Source organism: Dermacentor silvarum, chromosome 7, assembly GCF_013339745.2.
Source record: "Dermacentor silvarum isolate Dsil-2018 chromosome 7, BIME_Dsil_1.4, whole genome shotgun sequence".
Taxonomy (NCBI): Eukaryota; Metazoa; Arthropoda; class Arachnida; order Ixodida; family Ixodidae; genus Dermacentor; species Dermacentor silvarum.
The window spans coordinates 92,959,375-92,986,843 of record NC_051160.1 but is presented as its reverse complement, the minus strand read 5'-3'; the positions used below and the strand labels follow the sequence as shown (position 1 = coordinate 92,986,843).

The 27,469-nt window shown below is 46.0% G+C and overlaps 2 protein-coding genes across 2 annotated transcripts in view; one reads left to right on the top strand and one right to left on the bottom strand.

Annotated features, from left to right (window-relative positions):
• The window catches only part of LOC119458275 (uncharacterized), a 108,651-nt gene that overhangs the window by 38,427 nt on the left and 42,755 nt on the right, over positions 1-27,469 (bottom strand). The window lies entirely within an intron of this gene.
• Positions 955-26,654, top strand: LOC125946872 (uncharacterized). The gene is made up of 5 exons (XM_049670989.1): positions 955-1,090; positions 8,615-8,744; positions 16,900-17,045; positions 19,599-19,731; positions 25,833-26,654. Exons 1-5 carry the CDS (start codon positions 1,036-1,038, stop codon positions 26,089-26,091), a joined length of 723 nt encoding a protein of 240 aa, XP_049526946.1. The 5' UTR covers positions 955-1,035; the 3' UTR covers positions 26,092-26,654.

Sequence of the window (27,469 nt, the reverse complement as noted above, 5' to 3'; positions counted from 1 at the left end):
GTGACGCTATATTTATTAAAAATGTGATGCGAAAGCCAGCATTTACACGTAGCGCGTACTTAATAGAGCGTTCGTAAATTTCATTCCGCATCTTTTTCTGAAAGCTCCGATGACTATTGATAAAATTTTGATGTAAAATTTACGGTGCCTGAAAGTATACCTGCAGGCGCCTGAACGAGATGGCGCCACAATACTGAGAGACGCTCGGGATAGCCTTGATTGCGCCAGTCGTCTGAATCGCATCTAGTCGTCTGCGTCTGCGCGTCTGGACAGTGTAGCAACATGGCTGCGCCCTTGCGGTTACTAGCTTCAATGCATGGGCACTATAGAGAGCTTTTCCTCGAGAGTTCGATATATATTAATTCTATGAGAACGTGCACCACGATGAATACACGCCAGTTATTCAAGCTCTTTCACTCTGCCAGTGCAATCAGGAGAAATGTTCACGTGTCTTGTCAAACTCTTTCTTTTCCGTTATTTCACACCCGAATCTCCATGTTGAAACTAGACGGGCGCCTGCTGATGTGCAGTAAATGATTGGTCAGGAGACAGGGAATTAATTTCATCGCTGACAGAAGCGTCGGCCTGCGTTTGACTCTTCTAGCCTGCTATTCAGCGACGGTATAAATGAGAGAGAAGGAGGAAAGGGTATTCTGGCAGATTCATCATTCACAGCCACCAGTCAAGCCGCGTTCTGTGTAGAAATTCAAGTATTATTGCACAACTCTCTTTGCAAGACTGTTTTGAAGTCTGGCCAAGTTCCCAGTAATAGGTCTACAGTAAGCTGTCAACTGGCCGGTTCTGCGCAAATAATCAGCCACCGCTTGCTATTCACGTTCTGTTTCGCTCCACACTACGGTGTCTACGTGCATGGAATAGCCATTGCTGTGCCATTTCTTTTTTTAGTATTAGGAATGAGCATTTCGTTCTGTTCGGCGCTTTTGTAATTACAACGAGCGTTTTATTCGACGGCTATTATGTGTCTGACTGGAAATCACCTACATCTGGGTGGCGCCGTTAGTGCGAGCTGCGAAAATGTTGCTGAAACACGCTGCCGCTGGTCTCGCGCTGCTGGCTGCGTCACTGATGGGTAAGCCTTGTTCTCACTACATTCCGCTGGCAGGGCACGCATTGTGTATTCATACGGTTCATATGATTAAGGTTCTATTGTACAAAATTTTTTGCAGTACTGGCAAATCAGTAGTCTTTACCACAGCGATCATAGGTGCAAGTTTTACTGTTTACTGTCATTATCGCCTTCCTTTATGTTGGTCGCATGACAAGTTTTTCCTCAAGAAATAATAAGCCCAAGAGCTTTCAGAAAGAAAGATATTCGACTGCACGACGGCGTAAAATTACTGAAACATTTGCAATAAGTGTTCACTTGCGTTACGGCGGCTGTTCAGCAGCGTCTACGCTAAAGTGGCACAATTCGACATACTCTTGTCACACGCCTGGCGCCAGAATACAACCGGGTGGCATACCACGCGGGTCCAAATTCTGAAGAATTTGAAGTTTCTGACATGGGCAAGCAAAACAAGAAAATCACCCTGTTGTCGTTGCATTTGAGTCTCATTGTCGTCAAATAAGTTGTCATTATTGTCGTCGCGCCTTGATAGTGCAGCCGTCTTTATCGTCGTAGAGTCTGGTTGTCACTGTCCTTGTCGTAACTATCGCTGATAGAGCTACCGCTGATTTGCAGATGAAAGCGTTGTGGGTGCAAAATGCTACAATATATCTGTAGCACTTGTCATTGTTACCATCAGAGTTGTCGCGCGGCCACAACCTCCGTCATGGCTGTCGTTAGTAGAGATATCGGTGTTTTGCGGTTATCCTGAAATTCGAGAGTGTGAAATGCTGAAAAAAAACAACTCTAGGGCAGTCGTCGTCTTTTATCGTCGTATAGTCATGCCGCTGTAGCTAGTCGTATCTTCATTGCCCCTGGTAACACAGTTATGCGCTGCTGGGCCTGACGGTCGATTGTCGCAGCGGCATCGGCGGCGCCGACATTTATTACACCTAGCCTTTCATGGCCTAGCCGGTCGGATGCATGGCCAGACTTTCCGCGGGACAAAGTTGAGCGACGGCTTTGTGGTTAGCATGACCGCCGCTTAGATGCAGCTTGCCTCACAGGCACGAGTTCTATCCGCAGTGATGCCAGTGAGTAACATTTTTTTTGTGTGTGCGTCGTGAAGCACAGTAATTATTTCAGATGAATGTTTTGAGATAGGTTTAAATTTGCAGTGAAATAAAATATTGTAGATTCTAACTCTCGTACCGCCTGACAGCGATGAGAAGCCTTTCAAGCTTTAAATTATCAGTGTAAGAAAAACAGCGTACGAAGCATTACAAAGGCAAGAGTTCGGTCAAACCATCGCAACGCATAAAACATCACATAAAATGCCAGCAGGGAAGTAAAGACCACTCACATATTTGAAGTTCAAGTCAAAAGGAAAACGAACTTATCAAGTGATGCTTTTTTAATTATATCCTGCCTTCCTGCTCCTAGGGCATTTTTTTCTCGCTCCCACATTCCTTGCAGAGTAGCGTGAATACTTAGGCGGATAGGTCTACACCGGCAAACCTCTCTGCTGTTTAATAAATAGTTCTGTCTCTCTCTCTTAAACTATGCTGTGATATCTGTTCTGACGCTTTCTTCCCTGTATTGGAAACCGACGTTTCGGCACCGCCGAACACGATTGAAAGTGAGGAAAAAAGATTCGAAAATTTTGAGCTACTCAACACGGATCCACAACCTCTGGGTCAATCCAGCTGCGGAATAGCCACAACAGGTTCTCTCAGTCGGCTGAGTCAAATGGCAAGCCTGCATAAAGCCAAGCAATTTTTTTGGAATTTGGTGCAGTATGTAGTACTTAGTAATCACTCGTTTTGATCTTAATCAATGAGTGTTCAGAACAAGTGGTATCACCACTGTCCTAGTTTGAACGTTTGTAGCATCAGCCATCTACCCTTCAACCAATTTTTCGCTAACCGATCACACAAATGTATGCTAATTTCGCGATCTCATCTCCCATAGAATCTTATGCCGTTTTTTGACAGCGTTCCCCTCCCTTAAGACTTTCTTATGTTGTTCTGATGAACTGCCAATGAATACCTGTGAGAAATATAGATTCGTCGCACCTTGGCTTGTTTCTTCTATTATCAATTATGGTATCAACCATTTAAGCGCACCTACGAGTCCATACTCCTATCTTCCTGTCAGTGAACGTTACTGGTAGAATTTTTTTCCATTGTTCATTTATTGGTCGGTAGCTTCTTTTTTATCCTCAGTTAATTATCCGCATAGGTTGGGTCAAGCAGAATGAAAATAACTTTTTAATGCGAAGGAAAAATTGGCTTGATTCTGTAGTTTATTCGTAACTTCAGCTGGGTATTCGTCTAATTTGACCGACTGCATATTGCGAGAAAGCACAACTCCGTTATATGAAATGAAACAGTCAGTTGAAACATAAAACTTGTATATTTAATGCCTGTCCATGCAAATTTCCAATCCACACGGACCCTTGATCTCGGGTATCTTTTTCATATCCAACATATTTGAAAACATATTTGGATTACTTGAAAAGATTTAGATCAGTCACACAAATCCGCCCTCACATAAACCCTATAAAATGTTCCTTTTTTAGTGATGCGTACAATACATGTTTGCTTGCTTTTGGGAAATCTGACCAATAATAATTTTTATTTGTTCTTGGGAGGGTCCCTATAGCTTCTTCGGTTTTCGCCAACTGAACAGCTTGTTTTGGTTTAGCCTGCTTGCGCGTTTAATATTACTTTAATAATGCAATGATCTTTTTCTTCATTATGCGTTTGTGCCTCTATAATACCAGTGCCTTCACTGCAATGTCCCAAACATAGGGCAAATTACGCTTCTGCGGCATAAGGAGAACCTTTACTCCTACAAGTATATTTCGACGCTCTTGTGTTATATATATATATATATATATATATATATGTATATATATATTGTAAAGGAACACAGGCGCAGCCAACGAAAGCCCAGTCTGAAGGCATTCCAGCTTTAAGTGTTCCTCGCACGGTTCTTCGGCGTGCCGGGTCCCCCCTTCCCAGGAACGCCATTCACGCTTTCTCAGGTATGGAGCCCGCCACCCTACCACCGTCGCAAGTAGCCGTTGCACCATCCGGGGACGGCGTCCAAGCCACCTCGGTGGCTCTAGGACGGGAATGCTCGGCTAACCTCGTCCACGCCATCGCCGAGCTGGCACAAGAGCTCCAGGTTAGAACGACCGCTTTCGCGTCCGTCAGCGGTTGCGTCCTGCCTGGGAACGCCGACCACGCTTCCCTGCAGCCGGCGTTCGCGGAAATGCTGACGTTTTGCTGCTTTCAAGGTGACGTCATCCTTTGGATTCGCAACAGGAATGCCTTGGGTGATCGTCATGCCTGGACGGACCACACACGATGGCTGGTTGCAGCGAAACGACTTTGCGGTGTCGCCAAGGCATGGGACAACTACGCAGCCATAAAAATGGGGTCGTGGGCTGAATGGAGTGCAGCTCTCACAGCTGCTTTTGGCCCGCTTCCTCGTGCCTGCGGCGAGTCCGACCAGCGCATTCCTTCTCACCGCGCTCCTGAGAGACACAGCCTCGATGCTGCGCCAGGTGTACGCTGCGTCCCTCCGGCAGAAAGGTCCGTAGGGTGCCCCGACACAGCAGCCGGCTCACCATGTGTCGCCGTCGGCTCAATACCAGACGGTGGGAAGGGCATGGTGACCACCGCTTCTGCGTCGACCGACCACCTGGGGGCGCACCACAAACCGATGCCGCCAGCTCCACCACAACCTCTGAACACGCAGCAAGTCACCGATGCTACTCTCACGCGGCAGTCTACGCCGGCTGAGCTGCCGCGACAAAACAGTGCATAGCTCAGAATCTGCAGCATCTTTCCGCTGTAGCTGCATCCGGGAAGGTTTTGGCAGATTGCCTCGCCACCTGCCCTGCTGTAGACCCAGAACGAGAGCCATCTGTACCACCACGGGTCCTGGACTCTGCGACGGCTTCCGACACCGTACCATCACTTTCAGAGACCGAGACCACTTTCGGTCCACAACACTCAGTGAAACGGCTCTCAACCGCATCAACGCCGGGGCGCATGGACGCGCCAACGCTGCCAATCCGAGAGCTCCACCTGTCCACGGATTGTGGCAGGGAGATGCTTCCTGACTCGTCGGAGCCACATCGTTGCATGTCTACGCAACCGTTGGCAGAGTTCCTGGCCGTTCACACCACACTCAGGGATGTCTCGTTGGGGGGCATTATCATCAAAGACCTTCCCGCACGCGATAGACGTATAAGACGCGCGGGACAGCAAACGAGACGCGTGGAAGACCAGTCGCGCATTGGTCGCGGTTTTTCTTCGGTCGCGGCTAATTCGAGCGCACCGGCGGGCCTCGATCAGTTTGCGGCAGCGTTGCGAGGAGGCACGCGACGGCTGAGGAGAGCGGCTGCTCATCGTGCAGGATCTTCTGCCCCACGTGCCCAACTGCGACAGGATGGTCGTCGACGCGACGTGCGACCAGAACGCAAAAGTCAGTGCCGACCTCCAGAGAAGCTGGTTGCGCACTGGATGGTCTTAATGATGCCTACTTGTTTTCCCAGTCTTGAATGCCATGTTCTTCCATCACCAGCCCGCCCTCATAACCGCCAGAGTTATCTTCAGCAGCTTGGCCGAGTGTAACGAAGAGAAACAGGGGCACTCGGGCGCGGGCGTTCGGACACCGGGCGCTATCGGGCGAACGAGGAGAAGACAACGAAGGAAGAATATGGAACAGCCGGCCCAGGAACTTACTGGCTCCCTTTCTGTATGTTCCTCCCTCACCGCGACTAATGATTCACCCATGCTAAAACTTTTTTACTTGCTAGTTCCTGCCCATGTGCAATGTGTTCATTTGATTTGGGTACCTGGTCATAAAGGCTTGTTTTTTAATGAAACTGCCGATTCACTGGCAAAGACCTCACTTTCCAGCCCTTTTCTTCCTATTCTACCAGTGACTGCACACATCACGGCGGCTAGATTTCGCATGCGTACAATTAGAAAAGCCTTATTGAACCCAGTTCTGACTGCTTCTCCAGATTATAAGCACCTGACATTTCCCTGGCGTAGCGAATCCTGTAACACAAAGATGCTTGAGGTCTCTCTCACCAAATTACGTTGCCGTATTCCCTCCCTAAATTTCTACTTACAAAGGTCGGGTTTGGTTCCCCCCCCCCCCTCCTCTGCTCGTTTTGTAATGAGGAAGAGACGATACGTCCCTTTCTTCTATCTTGTCGCCGCTTTACTGCGGCTAGAACACGATTGTTGGAAATACCTTTTCGAAGGCTTGGCCTGGACTTAACCGAACCTAATATTCTTTCGTTCGGGGCGTCCACTTTGGGATTCAGCCATAGGGATGCTTGCTTCGCTCTCCAAACGTTTCTTACAGAATCCAAACGAATACCCTGTTAAATTCTATCTTTTTTGCACTTTTAAATTAATTATTGCTCATTCGATATGACTTTCCTGATTTACTTTAACATATAATTCTACGCTGTTCAATACTAATTCCATAGGTATTCGGAAATTTATCCTCCATAATAATTTGGAATAATGCACCCATTTCTTGGCCAATCCCCCACCGTGGGTAGGAGCCACATGCGTGATAGGCTAACAACAACAGGTGCTGTCCCTGTGTCTATTCCTTTACAATATATATATATATATATATATATATATATATATATATATATATATATGTTTTGATACGTAAGCAGGGCCTTCTCAAAACCGAAACCAGGGAAGCCAAGCAGATCCAGTATTTGTCAACACCACACAAAAACACGAGACAAACTAGCTACTACATTAATTTCTTTATTCCTAACATATCTTACAGTGCTAATAGGGTGTCTGGCATATTACCACGTAGTAGTGACGGTGAAGAACGCAGCAAAACTGTGTATGACCGAAATAACTTTTTTATTGCATGGGCGAAAATGTGCCCACAAACGCAGGTTACACTCAATGCACATCGATAGCCGCGAACACAGCCGGCGATGGTCGAAATCTGATCTGCCTGTGAAGCGCGTCAGTTTTTATACATGAGTCATTGAAGGTTCCAGAGTAATCGCTGGTGCTGACGGCTTTTCCAGAAAGTAGTACACAATTGACGTCGCGCATACATGCACTCAGATTGCATAAGGTTCGATGACAACAGATAGCGGCTAGAACTATTGATAACATTCAAGAAATTTCCGATACAAACAGGCGCGTGATGCGCTGAGTTATAACACTTGTTAGACTGGGAAATGCGGTCGCCCGAGAAAGATAGACTAGTACTCGTGTCAATATAGTGCTGTATATCTCCACATCTTTCTCAGTGAATGGAACTCCTGTTAATAAGAACACATTTATCCAGTCTCTTGAGGCCTATTTTAACGATATTCTACAGTATTTCTCAATTCCTTCCAGCCTCAATCAATCAAGGAACTCTATTTCATTTGTTTTAAGTGTAATGATCTGGTTGTGTGTTTCGAATTCTTTAATGCATAATAATCTTGTCCCACATTTTCAACTTTTTCAGTTATCCTTTCGTTTCCTATCAGCATCAGTACACTTGAATTTGATGGTGCTTGTCAAATCCCCCAGCGTGAGTACATGGCATATCTTGAAGAATCACCATAATTTTCATCATCCCTATCGGTGCTCCCGGCAGCATATCATCTCCAATGACATGGCCTTACCGAATATTTGAACCGTACGCTCACGGACATGCTTTGTGTGTACGTCTTTGATGTTAACAGATACTGAAATACTGCAATAATTTTCGTCACTTTCAGCTATAGCTCTTCTCAAAACGACTGTGCTAGCTAATAACCTCTTAATATTTCGTATGGCCGCAAGCCACTCCTCTCCGTCGACACCTTGCGTTCTTCTAATGCGGTAACCTGCACTTAGTACACGAATGACGCCCTCGCGCGAACTGACATCGTGCGAATGATCACCGGTAATCGACTATGCGCGTCACCTGAAAAGGCCAGTTAGTACCGCCACCACCGGAATGAACACTTCATGCCTGCATCCCGTGTACTGCTCCGAAAACTTGGCCGTCGTGTGGGGCTTATTCTACCCGTTGACTCACTGGCGTGGCATAGGAGCTGCCCTCCATGGCTCTCACATTATCATCTGTGGTACTGGCGACTGCAATTGTTCATGCTTCCCGTCTGTAGACGTACTTCTCCTCCGCTTGCGCTTCCTCACTGAACACACCGGGACGGTAATTTGGCCACCGGTGTTGTGTGTGTGACGGGTGCTCTACGCCACGATGAAGACGACGACAATGGCTTTGCTGCCACCCTGTGCGTGACCAGGTACAGTGATATGTCACCCTTATAATGTTTTCAGATGAGATTTTTTTAGAAACAATTTTCCCGTAATAGTGTACTGCTGAACGGGGCATCATTACCAGCGCCTCTACCAGCTCACCAGCATTCATGAGCTCCCATTGAACACATAAAGCGAACACCCGCGCATAATCAAGGACATTGATCAGTGAACTGCAGTTAGCACAAAAGCCTGTAAGTTTTCCGTATGACATTTGCAGGTCCGTGCTGGGCCCAGCTAAAGGCCGGCTGTAAAGTGGACACTCTGCAGGCTTGCGGTGAGGACTTCGTGCCCTACGGGAAGGGTACTCACTTGGAGGTGTCGGGGGCACCATTCATAAAGAACTGCGAGTGAGTATGCGAGCAGCTGACCACTCACACATGCTAGTTAGTGCGGTTCAGTGAGCGCGTTTTATTTCATAGCGACACAACAATCAAGAGGTAAATAACAGATGGTTTTCAATTTGTCTTATCTTTCGTCATGTTATTTTTTTGTGCAGAATGGCAGCATGAAGCCGCATCAATAAACTGAGTTCCAGAGGTTAGCACTAAGCAGAAGTAGCTAAAGTATAGTTATTATATAATATGACTTGAACGGTCTCAGGAGAATATACAGGGACAAATGAGTTGTAATAGCGTCTCATTTTATCAACATAGGCCGGCCTGGCATCTCAAAAGCAAACAGTCAAAAGGAAACCGTCAGAGCCCATGTATTTGGCAACCTTGTTTTGATCTGAATTTCCCCGAGCAAGGAAATGAGCAATGGTGATATTGAAGATACCTAAGTCGGCACATGCCAATAAATTTGGAGCCAGCTTCTTTTTTTTGTGGTGGGCTGCCGTAAACTACCGTAGAGAAAGTACAAGCTGTAATACACAAGTACGCTACACTATTGTGTAACGTTGTAACCTAAATAAACTTCCGTAGAGTCATCTTGAACTTACGTTCAAATCGGAGAAAAGGCCGAATCAGACACCAGTCCATCTTGGTAAATGTCTCCTCATCATGTTTGGGCATGGCGAACAGACAACCACGGTGAGTGGGCCAGGCGATTACGGTCGTGTCTTAAAACAATACAGCCAACGTGCGCCGCAACAACATGGAAACTGAAAATAAATTCCGCACGCTCTTCTTCTCTAATGAGCCACATGTGCAGACCAGCGTGCATGGTCCTTCCATATCAGATGAACGGAATGCGCAGCGTGAAAATTTCTACTAGTAAGGAAAAGAACTCCGGAATTCCTCTGCAGCACCGTATACACAGATTAACCACGAGGAACGCCTGGCGCGGAAAGAAAATATGGTGACAAAAGAGAGAGAGAGAGAGAAAGAGAGAAAACCAATAAAGAGACGCTTGACACCGGTCCAGGATAAAGTAAGAAAACTTGGTCATCGGTATGTGAGAGAAGTAAGTGGATGAATGTCGCTTGGGGGCGCTTTTGAGGCAGCTGGACTCTCTGTTGTGGGCAGGGTTGCTCGCCTTCTCGTACCAACCTGTTTGACATTTACGCATTTCGGTATCACTTGTGCGGACGTTCGAGGCGCATTTGCATCGTCGCCATTGGTGCCGCACGTCTCTGTCGTGATGTGATGGTATCAACGCGCATGCGCGGCAAGCACGTACGCGGTCTCTAGAGACACACACTGCATGCTGCGTAAGCGACGAAACAGTGGACGAACCGTCACGTACCGCTCAATCAGGGATGCCGGTGCCAGGGCAGCGTTCTGTCTTCCGCTGCCGGCTGTACCGTTGTGCGCACACGGAGCAGCGTTCCTCCTGCGCAGCGCTGTGCGTAACACCCTGTGGTGCGTGCACTTGCCTGAACGGAACGGCCAGTGAACCTCTTGCTAAATCTATCTAATCTTCGTTTTGGGCGTTCAGAAATGCCGCCGGTGTTTCTGCGGTCGCACACAGTGCAACATCGAAGGGCGACGCCTGCAATGTCGCTGGTGACGCTCGCCATCATGCAGGCGTTCTGGGACGTCGTCCAGCGCCGACCCAACTCTTGCCATCGCTGTTGCGTAAAGCTGTGAATTTTAAAGAGGTTCCTTTGCCTCTTTCGCTCGTTTCCGTCGTAGAGTTTCCTGCAATAACTGCTGGTGGAACCCTGCCTGATGACGTTACGATCATTATTGGCTCTTATCGCTTGTTACCGCCTTATGCATCCGCATCGAACCATGATGAGCCGTATGTTCAACCGTAATCCGGTGGCGGCTGTGTATGGCGCGGCCACACGGGCCCCTATCTTCAAAGCATCTCACCGCTTAGTTTGCGATGAAGCGAGACGCGCGGGTCCTATCTCAAAAACTATCTGCCATGTGGTAGAGCTTAGAGTAACATATACCAGGATAAGAGAGGGCACTTCCAGAGGCCCCTGCGGCTGATTCTAAAGTCCCTATATAAGAAAAGTACCGCCATCTACTCTTTCCTCCGCCACCTCCTCTCCTAAAGCGCTTGCTTTTTTCTTTACTTTTTGCTTGCGAAAGCCAAGTCGACGGTGGCACACCTAGAAAGTCCACGTTGAAGCTTGAAGGCCGGGCGCGCGCCGCCGCCGCCGCCGGCGACTGCGGCTGCGCAGAGGACTTTCAACATGGCTCTGAGGCGGAAAAAAAGAAAATATAAAGAAGTGAAAAGCGCGCGCTATCATCGTCCAATCGGAGATACAGGAGAGAGAGAAGCGGCGTTTATCAAAGGATGGCGGTACTTTTCTTATATAGGGGTTTTAGCTGATTCAGGTTCGCAGCGCACCTAGCGGGTGTGTGGCATCTACACAGACTCAGAAATTTTGACCGCAGAAAAACTAATCTCGGAGGCTATTTTCTGACGATTAGAAAAATTTCATGGCCTCCAGGATCGCTTCCGTGCGAGTGCTCGTCCCGGAGGCTATATTTTGATCTTTGAACGCGTTGCTTGCATGCATCGAGTAGCTTCGTCTAAGCTGTACCTCCAGAGCAGCAAGCACACAATGCCACTGTGTGTTCATGCAGACATTTTAAATAGACATGACAAATGTTGGAAGAGACGAAACTTTATTTTCAAGCAATATATATTCTCAGTAAGCACATGCACACGTTTTTTTTTTCGCAACGTTCGATGAACGCAAGCACAAAAATATGAGTGCACTGCACAATGCAAGACATGTCAATACAGCTGCCTATGTTGAGAATAAATTTCAAAAAAGGAATAAACAGGCGATATTATGAAAAACCCCGGAAAACTGTAAATGTCGGTAAACATCACCATGCATGCACTACTGAGGCAGGAGTGTTTATTCAGAATACGTCGTAGCCACAGCTTACAAACATTCTTCTCAATTCGCAAGTTGTCTCTAACTGCACTTGTAACAAAGGCTTCAAGCAATCTGCGAACGCCACGAATAACGATCCTAAGCATAACTGCATTCTTTCACACAATTGCACACACATGCATTGAATTAAGACTACGTGCACCGGCGTGTGCCGACTCATTTTCTAGTGCCAAGAAATGATTTTCTCGCAAACGTGCTGCGCAGCATTCCGAATTGGAGTTTCTTACATAAGATGAAGCAATCCACGAACATCATGCGCGAAGTGAAGAACAACAAAAAAGCTCTCTGCCCCGAACAGCACAATGTGACAAATGTAAACTTACGGCTGAAGCGACAAGTACATAAGCAATTTGCAAAGTAACGAAGGGAAAAAAGAACGCAATGACGGCGTTCTTACCGAGCAGTAGCCAAGCAGACAGACGTTCGAGTAGACGAACCCAGCGAAGACCACGGAGACGTTATCGCACATCTTTTATAGCGTCGCCTTGCCTGATCACACCATAGCCGGTATTTTGTATAGCGATGCCTTATGCTTCATTCTTTTTAGGCTGACCGCTTTTAGGCTGGCGTGGCCACTCTTGCAATCCGCATGTTACTCTATGGGGCAGAGTGCGGTGAGTGCTGATAGCTTCGTGAGCGCTGTTGTCTCGCCGCTTAGTTCGCGTTGACACGAGAGGCAGCTCGAAGGTGAATTCGCTCCCTGCTGCGCTCTATCTTGAAAGCAATCGCCTTGGGTGACGGTCGGACGATTTTCCTCGTTGGGTAAGCATAGAACTGCTTACGTATTTAAAAGAGTTATCAACTTTTCACGCGCAAGCGGGCGCATTAAGACGCTTGGCGCGTTTTAATTTGGCATCACCGAGGCGCAGAATGTATAGGCGAGAGCTTGCGTGGACAAGGAACGCGTGTAAAAAAGTTTCACCAAAAGCACTATAATGCTTTCGCCTTCCAACACGTTCGCAGTCTTCAGTGTCTGTGTCGAGTTTTTTTTTTTCGAATTATAATTCCTTTAGTGCCCAACCACAGTCCCGCATAAACGAGGACAGGAGAACGTGTTCGCCTTTCTGGCCATGTAGAGAACATTTACACAAATATTATTAAATGTTTTTTGTTACTTTTAACCAAAATACTACAGTAAATTTTTATTTATATTTGGCTCGCTAAATAATGCACGAGTGAATACATACTCTAGCGTATCAAGAGCAGTGCAACATGCAATGCCTTAAGTTTCCTGGTAATAAATCGAAACTACAAGGTATCAAACCAGCGAAACATATATAATACTCTTGCGATTATAAAGCCGCGCAACACGACGCTTGACCCGATGAAGAAAGACAGACACAGTGCTGAATTACAACTGAGGTTTTTTTCATTGTGACAGTGCAATACATACTTGCACAGTCTACGAAAAAAAAAGTTAAAGTAAAGATAAAAATTAAAGGTACGAAGCGTAAAAATTCCACTTGTATATAGCTGTATAATGTGTGCGCTCAACCCAAAGCCAAGAAACAAACAAATCAATCTCGTAGGGTCCCTTGTTTAACGGAACCGAAGGCTAGCTAAAACATGTCACAGGGTACGACCTGGCCATTTCCAAGGCCTCCAGAGTTTTTTGCGTAAGCTGGTCCTGCTGACGTTTAACAACCTCACATTGTTTAAATGTGGGCACGCAGCCGCAGTCATGGCAATGAATGCCAAGGTGGCTGGATTTCGTCGAGGATACGCTAAGGGTATTAAGACAGTGGCCAGTTCGGCCTATATAGCGCTTGGCGCATGACAAGCGTAGAGAATACACACCACCCCTTCCGTACAAGTAACGAAACGATCGCGGTGTTTTGCTCTTGTGACGCGGCGAGCATTATATCGGCCAAACGGGTCGCCGTCTAACTGAGCTGTTCAGAGAACACATAATATAGCATATCCTTTGCGACGTCTGGTCACCTTGGCATTTATTCCCATTGCTGTGGCTGCGTGCACGAATTTCAAAGATGCCAGCTTGATAAACGTCACAGGGATCAGCTGACACCAAAAATTATCCAGTACTTGGAGATTGACTAGGTTTGGTCGCACGTGCGTCGGCACACTCTCGGCTTTGTTTGTGCTGTGCGCACGCTCTGTACACATATGTAAGTATTGGTGATTTGAAACCTCTTAATTATTATTTTTATCTTTATTCGTCCTTCTTTTCTAGTATATTGCACAAGACTATATTGCATTGACGGCGAATGAACTTTAGATGTGAGTCAGTGCTGTGTCTGTGTCTTTCTTCGTCCAGTCTTCTGTTGCTTGGCACTGCTTTAAAAACCCAAGCATATTGTACCGCAACTAGCCGAAGCTTCCACTTTAAGAAGCGATATGCATAATAAGGGTTTAAGTCAATGCGTGATGTGATTATATCAGGGCACCGAGAAATCATTGGTTCAGCATTCTGTAACGCTTAATATATTAACACTTACCGCTTAGGGCTCTAATGAACCAAATGTAAGACAAACAAGCAGCTAGTTTTCCACATTTGCCTTTCAGTCAGGTATTAGAATAGCTTAGGCAGGCTGCAAAATTACAAGCAGTTGCACCACCCTTCCTTCCTTGCCCGAAGTGATTTTTTTGATGAATCGATGGCGGCGTAGAGAATATTATCATAAATGAAAAATCCTCTCTTGATGTCTTGATGTCGGAATAAAAATGTTGCGACGATAACTAACCGCTACAGGTTCCTAGCGAGCGGTACCTTCCGCCTGCGCTTAAAGGCACCACCAAGGACGACGGCTCTTAAGAAGGAAAAAATTGCATTAGCGATTCACCTACACGCCTATAAAGCTGTACGTGAGAAGCCTTGAACGAATGGTATGTCGCGGGAGTCACACAAGTTGCTTGTGATTACAGGTACAGCATAAAAAAATACAAGGGTGGACGAACAAGCGCTGACTCGCATCTGAGGTTGTCTTGCGTAAACACTCAATACTTACACACCTGGCTATCAAAGGAAAACAAAGAAGAGAAAGTGCAATCTCTCATCAGGCACTGTACATCAGACATATCCAGGGATTTCTAAAGCAGTTCATTGCACACCAGCAAAAATCACGTAAATAAAGCTTCTTTCCTCAGATCAAGCGAATACATTAAATTCAAGTGGCGTATTTATTACAATGAAAACACCAGCCCCAGCTTTCCCACTTCGATAAGTTGATAGGATATATAGGATAGGATGATATATAGCATAGAATGGGGTGTTAGGAGAAGTTGATATGACTGAGACATCTCCTGTTCCAAGCACCTAACGGCATTTAAGAGCTAGCTTGTCAAATGCACTTATCTTGTATGATTTCAATACAGAACATAGTGCAAACCTGAAAAATAGGCGCCCCAAGAGTGCCAGTATGGGTTGGTCATTAGGTGTACACAGCTGCGATCAGCTCGCAGATGGCAGTACATGGATTGCGGGCCACTAATATCCACGTGCATCAAAGTGCTCAATTTCAAGCACTCAAAATGAATGGCGATATAACTGAGCTTGACTTGCACATCTTCATGGGAGACTGAAGGCACAAGTGCCTTCAGCCGTTTTACCTTTTGCAAATACTGATGAGCTCTCTTTCTGAATAGTGGCCGTATCACAACACCGATTGTTTTATTACACGGATCTTGTGTCCAAACAATCACGGCACGGTAAGTACTAAAATATACATTCATCCTAAACCCAATAAAACGTTCTGCACCTATCAAGGCTCACATGCAGTGGTATACCATGCCGCTGGATGGTTTTTCCATTCAGAAGCACTGAATACATCTTACTCGGCAATGAAGAACTCGTCATGAAAATCGATCGCTTATACACGAAAATATAACTTTATGGGGCCACAAAATGACACTTCAGTTGATTCTTAGTAACCGCGTGATGGCGGGCAATGTTTCGGCAGATACCCGCCAATTTGAACATACACGCGTTGGTGCAGAGAGCATTGCGCTTTCAATAGTTGGTGTACAAGCACTGCTGTTTTCTGCTATAGATGGGAAGCGCCCGCAAGCTGCACTGAGTTAATTGAGACCATTGTGAAGGACTGATTATTACTCAGACGAGATAAAAATCTGCAATTCTGCTTCTCGCCAACATCACGATGGCGCCATGCAACTTTGAACTTGGGGCAGTGTTCACTCTCAATCATTGCACACACACAAAAAAATAATAAACTGGCTGGCATCCGATACAATGCGGACAATTTCGAGTGTTCTCCGCGAATGCCCCTATTGCGAGCTACAACGTCAGTGCGTTCAACATACAGTATATTTGCTTCATTAGACGATTAATGGTACCAAAGCTTGATTTCTGGAGCATGGGGTGAGAAAGTGCGGCAGCTCTCCATTGAAATGGCGGTGTACATTTCGTGTGCACGAATGATGTTGACCTTAAACCAAAACGGCCGGTTTCCCTGCCACCATCCCTTTCAAGGATAAACAAAAATACCGCGAACCGGTGCAATACTCAGCATAAGCTTAAAATCGTGATTAAATCGCCCATTTCACTTTTTCTTCGACCGTGAGGGAATACTATCCACTTTTCACTTGAAGTGTTTGTCTCAATTTGAGACCAACGAATTTCCAGACCCTCAGTCTTAAAATTTGCTACAAGCAATAAAATTATTCCACGGTGCTTTCTGCGGCAATGCATAGGGAAAGCTGTCTGGGACGGCCTCTACCAACACTAAAAAAACAAACAAGAAACAGTTTACGTGCCTTGTAAATCTTGTCCCCAAACAATATTCGACATCCATCTTGCTTCCGTTTCGTTACTAGAAAACTCTGCACTTGCTACTTTCCTGTCAAGAAATGTATATCGCACTGACAGCCCGAATATCAGTCTTGATAGAAATGTGGTGAGCTAAGAGTTTAAAAGAAAAGAAAGGCAAGCAAGGCAGCTGACTGTTACTGTTGAGTAAGAAAATAAGCCACTAATGGTGCAAGCTTTTCTCAGAATGACGCCGCATGCTGTAGGAACAGCTGTAATCAAGTGTAAATAATTGTAGAAAAAGCTGTGCTTCAAATCTCTTTCTGCAGTCAAATATAGCATATATTGCAAAACTTTTTCACACAGTAGAATCATATGGTATACTATCGCACAAAAAAAAACAATGCGCACAAGACAGGCTGAACAAGAGGCTCGGTTGTTGTGACGCCCTTTCTTTTGTGTTTGTTTCTTTGAGGATATACAAAGAGCAGATTGAATGCAGCAAGAAGTTTGTCAGAGAGTGTGTTGAAGGCGTGCCGAGGGCCGCGGCACTGCTGGGCCTAGAAGCATTCCAGGACAACGTTGAAGCCATCTGCACAGTCGACTCTAAGCAGTACGAAGGTAAGGAAGTATCTTGAAATTTGGTTATAAAATTTGGGGGCGGAATGCGTCGAGCCAGAGTTTACTATGTACGCATATAGCATCGTCCAATGGCAGCACTCTCGTCACATGTTTGTGAGGCACAAGCTCACACATAGACAGGCTGGCCGAAACTAGATAACACGTAAAAGCTATAATGTTTGCTGATGTGACTAACCAGACATTCATATGACGCCACTGGGAAAACTTTTCAAGGTGCCCTTTCTAGATGATCTCGCCTGAAGCGCGTTAGTGCTTCGCGTCTATGTTGCCGGTTACTCATTAATGGGGATAATCCGCATTTATGCAGCAGCGAATATAGCACATAAGATTACATTCTGGAGCGGTGCACATCAAAGTAATATACAGACTATTTACGACCTATATATATATATATATATATATATATATATATATATATATATATATATATATATATATATATATATATATATATATATATATATTAGGGGGGGAGTGCACGGTGGCAAATATATTCTGTAGATGGGACACATTGAGAAAACTACACCCTTGTGTTTACGCAGCACATATGCTCATGAAGAATGAATTTTTCATTTGGATCGACCTCAATTATTTGTATGAATGCTTTCGTCTCAGCTGTGAGTATGCGCCAAAATGCCGATGAAAATAGATATAACTATTGACCCTTTTCGCGGAGATCCCGTGGGTGCTGCCATGTTTGATCACGTGGTGACGCGTCCATTGCTTGCCTCATCTGCCTCCGTTGCCCCCTTGTTTACAATGGAAGTGTATGACGCCGGCGAGACTTAGAAAACCTCTGTTTTCGGAGATATCGTAGACGGTGACTAGGTGGACGACACGAAGCTTTGATCACAGCTTCAGAGAACATGCAAAAGCGCTTTCGGAGGTGGTTAAGCTATGTCCAAACGGCGCAAGCAGCGTATATGGTGCTTGGTCTAAAAGCGGGGCTAAATATGTATTCCAAGCTATCCCAGCTTGCCGATTATGAATTCAGTCAGCATTAGTGTGTTTTGCTCTTTGTTCTTTATTCGGCAAATATTTTGAAGCATTGGCTTGTCAGTTTCTGACTCAGTGAAGTTCCTCGGTGTGGCCACTATCTCAATATTTTCCGCTTAATCGCTCGCGGGTGTGCTCAGTTCCGATAGATTTGTTCTTGCTGCGCACAATGCTTGAAACGTAGCTGTTTTGTACATTGTAATACCTTGTAGCAAATATATATATTACAGCTAGTAACTTGCTTACTCTTGTGGACCGTCACGAAACATTCAGCTTCGACCATTCGTGCGGCATAGGTGTAGTCCGTCATTTATTGTGCGTATACAGTGCGCATATATTCAAGTGTGCGCCCATTCACTTATTCTTGATACATAGGCAATAGAGTGGGCGTAAGTTTTCCTGCCATTTGGGACAGATGTGTATAGATAACGTGCGCGAAACTTACTATGACAGGAAGCAGCGCTACCCCCTTTGTCATTGTTTAACGAGTGGTGCTCACTCTTGCCGACGTTCTGGAATGAAGCCCTTTCTTTGATGGTTAGCGATACAAGGCTGGCGGATGAGCAAAGTTTTGTATCCTCGAGGAAAGCCATACATCACGAAGTGCCGGTAACACGTTCGGACAGTTGCAGCAGCGGTCCGCGAACTTGGCCACACAGATTCATTCTATTCCTTAACATGCGAGTAACAATTTTTTCAGCCAACTACTGCACACGCCGTTAATCCATATGATTCAATCTAGCATGATTGGAGCCCAGTGTGTTAGCGAAAACTCAGTTGCATTTCCGACAACTGATCGCACAGAAGCAAGGTAGAAGCAGTAATGGTTTCGTATTCGTGCGCGGTCACTGAGGAGAGGTATGGCGCGCCGCTGTGAGCGCCATCTCGTTTCTCTCAAACAAACTGCTCCGCGAAAAGGGTCAATAATAGTGCAATCGTATTGGCGTGTAAGTTGCAGGTTAACAAAGAGTTTGGATACAACGCTGATAACCATGCATGGAGCTATGTTAAAGCTATTGCGAGACATACCATAGACGAAAGGTTCATACATGTAAATAGATGGCAGACCACCTAAAAAATGTCGCCGTCTAATGGACGTATCACTATAGGTATGATAAATCCACCTTTCGAAAGAGCACATACAAATTACTTGAGGGAAGGTATAAGTAGCTCCTGTAGACGCCGAAAAAACTCATTCTTCTTTATGGGGCTTTACGTGCCAAAACCAGTTCTGATCATGAGGCACGCTGTAGTGGAGGGCCGCCGCGGCAGGGATTCAAAAAAAAAAAAAAACGGATGACCTTGTATGCGCATATCTCTGGACACCTAGCTGATCATGTGAAACATTCTGAATCGCATTCGCTATTTCTACTACAACTGAATACAGTTTGACCATAAGTGCTTCAAATACAAGTAAACAAGTGTTCAGCCTATCCTGTTGTAGTGATCACAGTCGAACTTTGTTTAGATTTATTTAAGTGCACATCCACAAAGAAGCCACATCATAATCTCGCATGAATGTCGTGCTGTTCACAGTATACCAAAAGGCAATCGGCTGCATGAATTCCGTTGGAGCGAAGATCAACGCCTGTTTCAATAGCCTCCATAGCGGTCTTGAGAAGGCCGTTGTCAAGGCACCCGCAAAGGACATTGTCCACTACGCATGCTGGTGAGTATGAGGTATGCAATTCTACCGGGTGAAGGGACTGTTGAAATGCACATTACTACTGAGTACAAATGCTCAACGGCCGTACAACTCCGCAAAATACAATATTTGCTGAAGTGAACTTAATACGCTGATGTAAAGTAACAGCTGAGTATTACGGGCCATGGAGAGAACAGGAGGCGACCGCACGTCAGATTAGGGAGTTCTACAATACCGCTTGTCGCCTTACGTACGTTAAACGAAGGCACCATTGCCGTACATTACTGCATGAATTTCTTCGAGACTTCTAGTCCAGCGCACGGGGACGCCAACATAAGGAAGACGCTAGAAGACAGGGCGCCATCTTGTGCTCGTGCGAAGCATATCCAAGCCAAATCAATACATTAGAAACGATCACGTTGATGCATCTCGGTTAGGCCTACGGACGCCGTAATGGCCGAACGATCTCAGAAATTACACGCACTCCACGCTCAGAACTAACGTTTCGTGTGAGCATAGAGGAAGTGAAACCTCATTTCAACAAATACGGGCGATCAACCATAATGAGAGCTTAGCCATCATGCGAATTCACGGCGAAAGAGGGAGCCATGGGTGTCGCCATGTTAGACAAAGCTATTTTTTAGCGTACGTAAAGATTACTTACGTTGAACACGCCAGAAAACCGTACTTGGGCTACTACGTAAACTGTATTAGCCCATTAGGGTACGGAACATGTGTAGCGCGAGTAATGCTAATTTTTGCGGACGTAATGCATTTACGTTTAGTTGCAAACACTATTCTAATACTCTCTAAGAGGAAGCCTTTCCTCGGGGGCTCCATTCTCCATACATGGGAACAGAGAAATAGTTTCTCTCGTCAACCATTGCATCAGGTTTGATGATGTTTGTTACAACTGATAGGAAAAGTGGCGATCTAATGACTTTAAGATGGAAATTTCTTACTTATGTCGTGGATTTTTAAAAGAAATTGTTCAAAATGGCAAATTTCGAACTAAGCAAAAGATATCACAATTCGGTGAACTGTTCCTCCTATTACATCTAAAGTGGACCAAACTGATGTATTTGAAACCGCTATGAAAAACATGCCACTAGTTTGTAGGGACTGTTGCAAAGCACTTTACCTCGTCGTAACAATTCAACGTAGGTGGACTTAACAGGAATGGCTTACCTCTTTTTGGGTGCAGACGTGCGGACTTGCCAACGTCATGCTCCTGTCTTCTTTTCTCTTTTTTTTAGAACTTGGCATTTCTGAGAAACTCTGGTTGAAAAATATATCCAGTCCCTATATCAAAATTTTGCTCACCACACTTAACATAACTTTTTCTATCGAAAGCAATATATTTCATTCAAATATGTGAAGGGATTGTCTTAAAGCATTTCTGTGTTCTACATGTATACGAACAGGTGGCACCGAAGTTGGCCTTGAGCCAAAGCTTCCAATACAGCTTCACGCTTCGTTGGCAAAGCACGATTAGAGCTTCAGGTTCCGTCGTCCATTAAAATTTTCACAGTATTACACTCTGCAAGTCGTAGTCGCTTGTATACTGAAGAGTGAGAGTACTCCAGTGGCGTATTGGTTCGGCATGCGTGAAGATGTGACGTTCATATATTGCTTGCTCATATGCATTTCTCAGCACACAATTATTTCCCGCAAATTGTAGCATATGAGATGACCGTTATTAAATCAGCAGCGTTCCAGTTAACATAGAAACTGATAATTTGTTAAAATGTGAGAACAGCCATGGCCCTAATAAATTAGAGGCATACAATCCCTCATGGGAAGAACTTAAACCGCTCCGCACATGAACGCAGGCGTGGGTCTATCCAGCCCACCAGTTTAAGCATCCGGCTACATTGCGCACGACGCTTTAGAGCACATTGGCGCAAATACTATGCGCAAGCCACCTACAGGTCCAACACCCTACTAAATGCAATAATGCCTCTGCTCCACGCCTCTATCTTTATCGCAAGCGCATCGACTTAGATATTTTCTCAAGAAAAGCGGTCAAAAAGAAAGAAAAACAAAAAGAGATCATTATAATTGAGACATGTAGTAGGTTTAATGTACGTATAAGAAGGCTCATTGAGGCTGTAGATACAGTGGTGTCCTTTCTTACCAGGTAAACCGACGAAGAGAAGGTAATTTTGGCAGTCTAAAAGAAGCCTCACAGATTAAAAAAAAACAAGGTTGACCCGTAGTTCCTTGCGTGAAATCGCTGCATCTATATTCGTGCATTTTCGGGAGTGGTGCTGCATTGTATCCAGAGGGCCTCTTCGATTTTCAGACTTCTGACAGCCCGCTGGCAGCCAAACGGCAGCTAGCTAGTTCCGGTCTTAATAGGAAGTCACGTGGGCTGGGACCTTAAGACAACCCGAAGGTGCCCAAAGTTAGCAAAATCGAACGCCGGGACAGCGCTGGCCACAGGATAAATGTAAACATGCTACCAGCATGGCAGCAACCGGCGTGGGCGGCGCGCGCTTGGCGTAGTCGGCCCATTTCTGCGTTGCCAGCTTGAAAATGTATGGTTGCATTCGGAAATGCTATCATTTTGTCGATATTTGGCGCGACTCGGCACAGGACGCGCACTACATGTGTGGTGGTTAGTCATCCTACTCCATGGGCACCTCACTTTGCATAGCACAACAAACGGTGTGTGATGTGTCCGATGCCAAAACGCGAAATCGCACGTAAAAGTGATCGCGAAAGCGATCGCTCGAGGATGGCTCGCGGACGTCGGCCACCGGCGACATGTGAAATCATTTGACAAGACGCGATAAAGCAGGATATCCGGCAAGCCTTATACGCCTAAAATTTCGTGCCCACATGCTTGAATTTGATTTCAGAAAGGTTGTTTCCGCTGATGGGGCTCCTCTTAATTCTGCTCCTGTGCCGAAGGAGCTGGAGTTGCGGTTGACGCATGAAAATGCACGCCACCTGTGACCAGCGAAAAGCTTCGCAAGAAAAATAGAATTGGTCAATCATGAGAGCAATAATGAAGCTAATGTACGTGCATGCCCGCGCACACACGCAGGCACGCACGCACACACACACACACACACACACACACACACGCACGCACACACACACACACACACACACACACGCACACACACACACACACACACACACAAGAGCGCGCTCGCGCGCAAGAAAGCTTCAAATGGTTCGCCGACGCTCGTATGGCACCGCCTCCCAAGGCAGAACGGTCCGTTAGAGAGACAGAGCAAAATGTTATTGGGAAAAGGCAAAAAAAAGGAAGAAAAATGTGGGTGGAGCCCCTAGCCCAGGGCACAACTGGCTTGAGCGGCTCGCTGGGCTTGGTCCAGGAGAGCCAGCTGGCTGGTGCGTTAGAACCCTAGTGAGATAATTCTAGAAATGCTAATGCTAAGATAATGCAAATGCGATCAGAAGGTGACCGTAGCCAGTCGGATGAGCGAGGTAAAAGTCTTCACGCGCCCACGTTGCAATTCGTCAAGTCCCCACAAAGATGGTGGGGAGCGCTCATCGCCTCTTTTTGTCCTCTGCTGGCCAGAGAACTTTCAGAGAGCAGCCAGACGAAAATCGTCCTGGCTGGTTCGGGCAGCCCGCGGGTAGCCAGAAGCTTCAAGGCCGGGTAAAACGAACACGCGGCGGAAGTACGCCGCGCGGTGGGCGGAGCAACCGGAGAAAAACGAACGGTTCTGGCTGGCTCTGGCAGCCCGCGGGTAGCCAGAAATGGAAAATCGAAGAGACCCAAAGACACGTTTAGCCTGGCTCTTGAGCCGTCGATTGCTCTGGCTCAGAATCTCTCGCAGCGCGACTGCGCTTTGTCAACACACTTCTACAGACCAGAGCCTCCACTGAATGGGCGGCTCGTAATGAGCCTTGTGAAAATTTATAGTCTTAGTTACGCATAAGGAATGTTTTATTGCGATAGCAATTATATGGACACTCCAAAGCAGATTTCTGCCGTCGGTGTTGCCGTCGCCGTCGCCGTGAGGTTCCGTATGACGTCAATGGAGATGAAATCGTCGCCGCGCGCCGAACGCTGTATGTGCGAGTGAAAGGGCGCGAGGGACGCGCGCTTTCACGGGGAGTGAACCCACAGCGGAGAACAAACGCGCGTTCTGCGCCGTGCTCCCTTAAGGGCTGCAGAAGCAGGCGTCTCTTTCCTCCTTTACAACCACCCTATATGTAGAGCAAACGCGCCTTCTTCCGACGCGCGGGGGGGGGGGGGGGCGGGGGGGAGGGATGGGAGGTGACGTTTAGCTGCGGCACCAAGTGCCTATTTATATAAGAAGGTGGTAAAGACTTCCGACGCTGCTCGACGAGTGTCCCGTTCTGATGTCGTCGAAAACCTCCGAGCCGCCCCCAGAGGCAACAGTCACCAACGCCGCACGCGTTTTGTGCGAACGCGGGCAAAACGCCGACGGCGTCGACAACAGTTCTGCGTGTTGTCGGTGCTGCTGCATGTCCAAGTTTATACAGCTGATAAAGCTACTATCATTACTCCGTATAGCTCTCCACAAATTTGCTATCGCAATTGATGTTTCGCCTTTCGGGTGAAACTGCGACAACTTTTTAATCTGTACATTCTCAAGAGTAAATTTCATTGGGGTAGCTTGGATACGACACGAAAACCGTTAGATTATTTCTCTGTCCCATTGTATGAGGAACACAAACAATAGAGGCGCACCATGTCTTCAATGACCGCATTGGCAATAGGCTGATCTTGGCCTTATTCTGTGGAGTATGGTCGCTTTCGACTAAAACTGTTTGTTGCGCGCGGATTTTGAGCAGTACCAAAAACAACCGCAGGACAGAACATTGTGGAATTTTGTCACGCTTATCCACCACAGTAGCTCAGTGGCTATGATATTATGTTGCACAGCTCAAGGTTACAGGTTCAATCTCAGAGGCAGCGGCCGTATGTCGACGATGGGCGAAATGCACAATCGCTCCTGTACATATATGTAGCTTTATTATACAAATAAACCCAGGTGTATCATACAAATAAACCCGGAGTCGCCCGCCTTACTTCGGGACTCATGATCAGATCACGGTTTTCGCCCGTAAAAACCCATAATTGTACAACTTTTGGCACTCACTGGAGCTCGTTTGCTCATCTGCTATTCTGCTACATAACGTCACGCAACGAGAGGCTGCATATAAGATGACCGAATGAACCGGGGCTACTGCCAAAACGCCACAGTGTTCTCATCCCACGGGGCCAACTTATGGGTTGTAACGTCATGACACCTACATCTCCGGTGAAACGAAATAAAGACTGGTTCGTACGAGAGTATTTCAGTAAACTATTCAGTGAAATCTGATGCTGACCCGTATTTTTTTAGGGCTGCGAAAGTGAACGACCTTTATTTACTGCAGTTTTACGCATCAGGACATTAGCATTAGAATACACGTGAAACGGAGAAATCTTCGCAATAAACAAAACCAGCATACCGATTTCCGCCAGATTAGCTCCACTTAAAGGCGAAACTTAAGACCTATGAATAGCACAAAGGAGTAGTTTTTTTTCTGCCCTGAAATGTTTCACAATATTTTGCGAAAATTGTAGTCTAATAAAATAAAGCACGTTTTTTGCAAACATTTAAACAGATATCAGAATTCTGTAAAATGTATACTTCGTACTGCCTAAAGCAGAAGCATATGCTATATTAGTCACTGCATCCTTCACGGGTTTTCCAAAAGTCTTATTGACAAGTACTATTACAACGAATCATGTATGAATGTCAATTCGACAACACTCAACAAATTTACACGCTTTACATGATGCAGGTTACATGATCTTGTATTTTGCTGTTGTTGTACTGATTTGAAACATTTTTGCTTTACATTTTCATTTATTTCGTACAGAGAAAAAAAGCTCTCAGTAAAAATCACAAACATAATTTTGATAATTCTAGCAGTGTTCTTGCTACAAATGCACAAAAAATTGGCATCAGCTTGAGTTCAGCGGATACACAGTGAAACGCGTATTCCGCTTACGCGTCTTCAAATAATGGTTTTCATATAATAAATTTGACCATTGGGTTCACTCGCTGGAGGCCAGTCAAATAACCGGATGTCCCACAACACTCTAATCTCTTTGCTCTTCTGCGCAGCTCGTACGGTAAATTGGTGGACTGCTTCGAGTCGGTACTGACACCTTGCGAGGAGGTAGGCGGCAAGGAGTTCACTATCAACCTGGCGGAGCAGGTGTTCGGAGAGATACTGAGTCTGGTGTGTGGAAACTACGGAAGAGGATCGGCGGACTGCAAGGATCTGCCCAAGCTACCAGCGCTGGGTCCGAAAGACCGCAAGTTCGATGGTTACGTCGAGCTTGTCCTCAGCCTTGCCAACGCAATCGGCCGCAGAAGCTAACAATGGCTCCATTTATGTCACACTCGGGCTTTTTCGTTGGCGGTGACCCATGACACACAATGTAGCGCGTCGTCCTTGCTATGTAGGATGGACGCTGCCGTGGTTATCGTCGGCGTGTTTATTATATGTAATTTCATAAACGTACACATCGCAAGGGAGTTAGGTACGAAGTCCACAAATAAATAAAGCCATATTTGTACCTTGGGAAGGTCAGTCACTTTGATTATTGAGCCATATAGAGTGAGCACCGGCGACTCAGATTCCTTCACAGCATGAAAACGTACAAAACAAGGAAGTGTCAACTTTAAGAAATATAGTTATGGAGTAGCTGTTATTGAGGTAATAAGACAAACAAACCTGAGCATCTTATAGTCCTCTATGCAATGCTGATGACTGCCACTAGGCCGCAGATAGGGGAAGGACAGTGCTAAAGAGTGCAACAGAGACTTCTTGAATGACCAAGCCTCCTGGATATTTTAGGTGGCTCGATAAAACATTTATGTCATGCCTGATTCTCGCAAAAGTAGAAGTGGGGAACTACGTTTACGGCAGACAAAATTTTGAAGTGACTTGTAGTATTTCTGCATTGTACGCTAGCTGGGCGATTTATTGATGTATTGTGGCCCCTTATACGCTAGCGCTATTTTACAGTGACAACTGTTAAAAAGCCTGAACTGCGGGCTTTTGAGCGCTCTCGTTTACGTAGATCCTTTCTAGTGGCTATCGTCAGGCCTTAACTCAAGTCATTCATCGTCGTCAGGCCATCAGCTTCACAATAATGCGAGGTAAAAATTGAAACTTTGTCCACAAGGTTTATTAGGGATCAATCTCATGGTCCTGGAGCGATGTGCCATTGCCACGTCATCTCGCAGAAGCCTGTGTTATCCTCGCATTCCTTTACCGCGCGAACACTGGCATGCACTCTAATTTAGCCTCGGTAATTGTTATAAAGAAATAAATGTATATAAAAACAAAAATTTGAAAGGAAAATTGTCGGTCGTAGTCAGTTTGGAACCTGCGACCCCACGCTCAGAAGCCGAGTGTCTTACCCACTGGGCTAAATCAGCGCCTCACAGAAAGCAGGCCTCTGCACTCCTAATTCTTTATGGCATCATGCTACTTGAATCGAAATTTCTATTGACAAACCCGGCGTGACAAAAGCGGCGATGTCAAAATTACCGCCGCTTACTCGGCAGCGTCTCCATCCGATTCTATAGCAATCGGGCAGGGTAGTATGACGTCAGGGATTGAAGTGCACCGGCCTGGTGATACCAGGAGGCGTTGGCCAAGCGTCTCAGCGCGCTCACTTGCCCACGAGAAGTTCACAACTCGTAGAACCGCTCAGCGGCGTTCAAAAGTACATTAATCCTTCGGCATT

Excerpts from the sequence above, each read along its gene's own strand:
- LOC125946872 (XM_049670989.1), top strand. The coding sequence starts at position 1,036 with ATGTTGCTGAAACACGCTGCCGCTGGTCTCGCGCTGCTGGCTGCGTCA. Across the intron at positions 17,046-19,598 it reads CGACTCTAAGCAGTACGAAG|TATACCAAAAGGCAATCGGC; the intron begins GTAAGGAAGTAT and ends TGCTGTTCACAG. Across the intron at positions 19,732-25,832 it reads ATTGTCCACTACGCATGCTG|CTCGTACGGTAAATTGGTGG; the intron begins GTGAGTATGAGG and ends TCTTCTGCGCAG.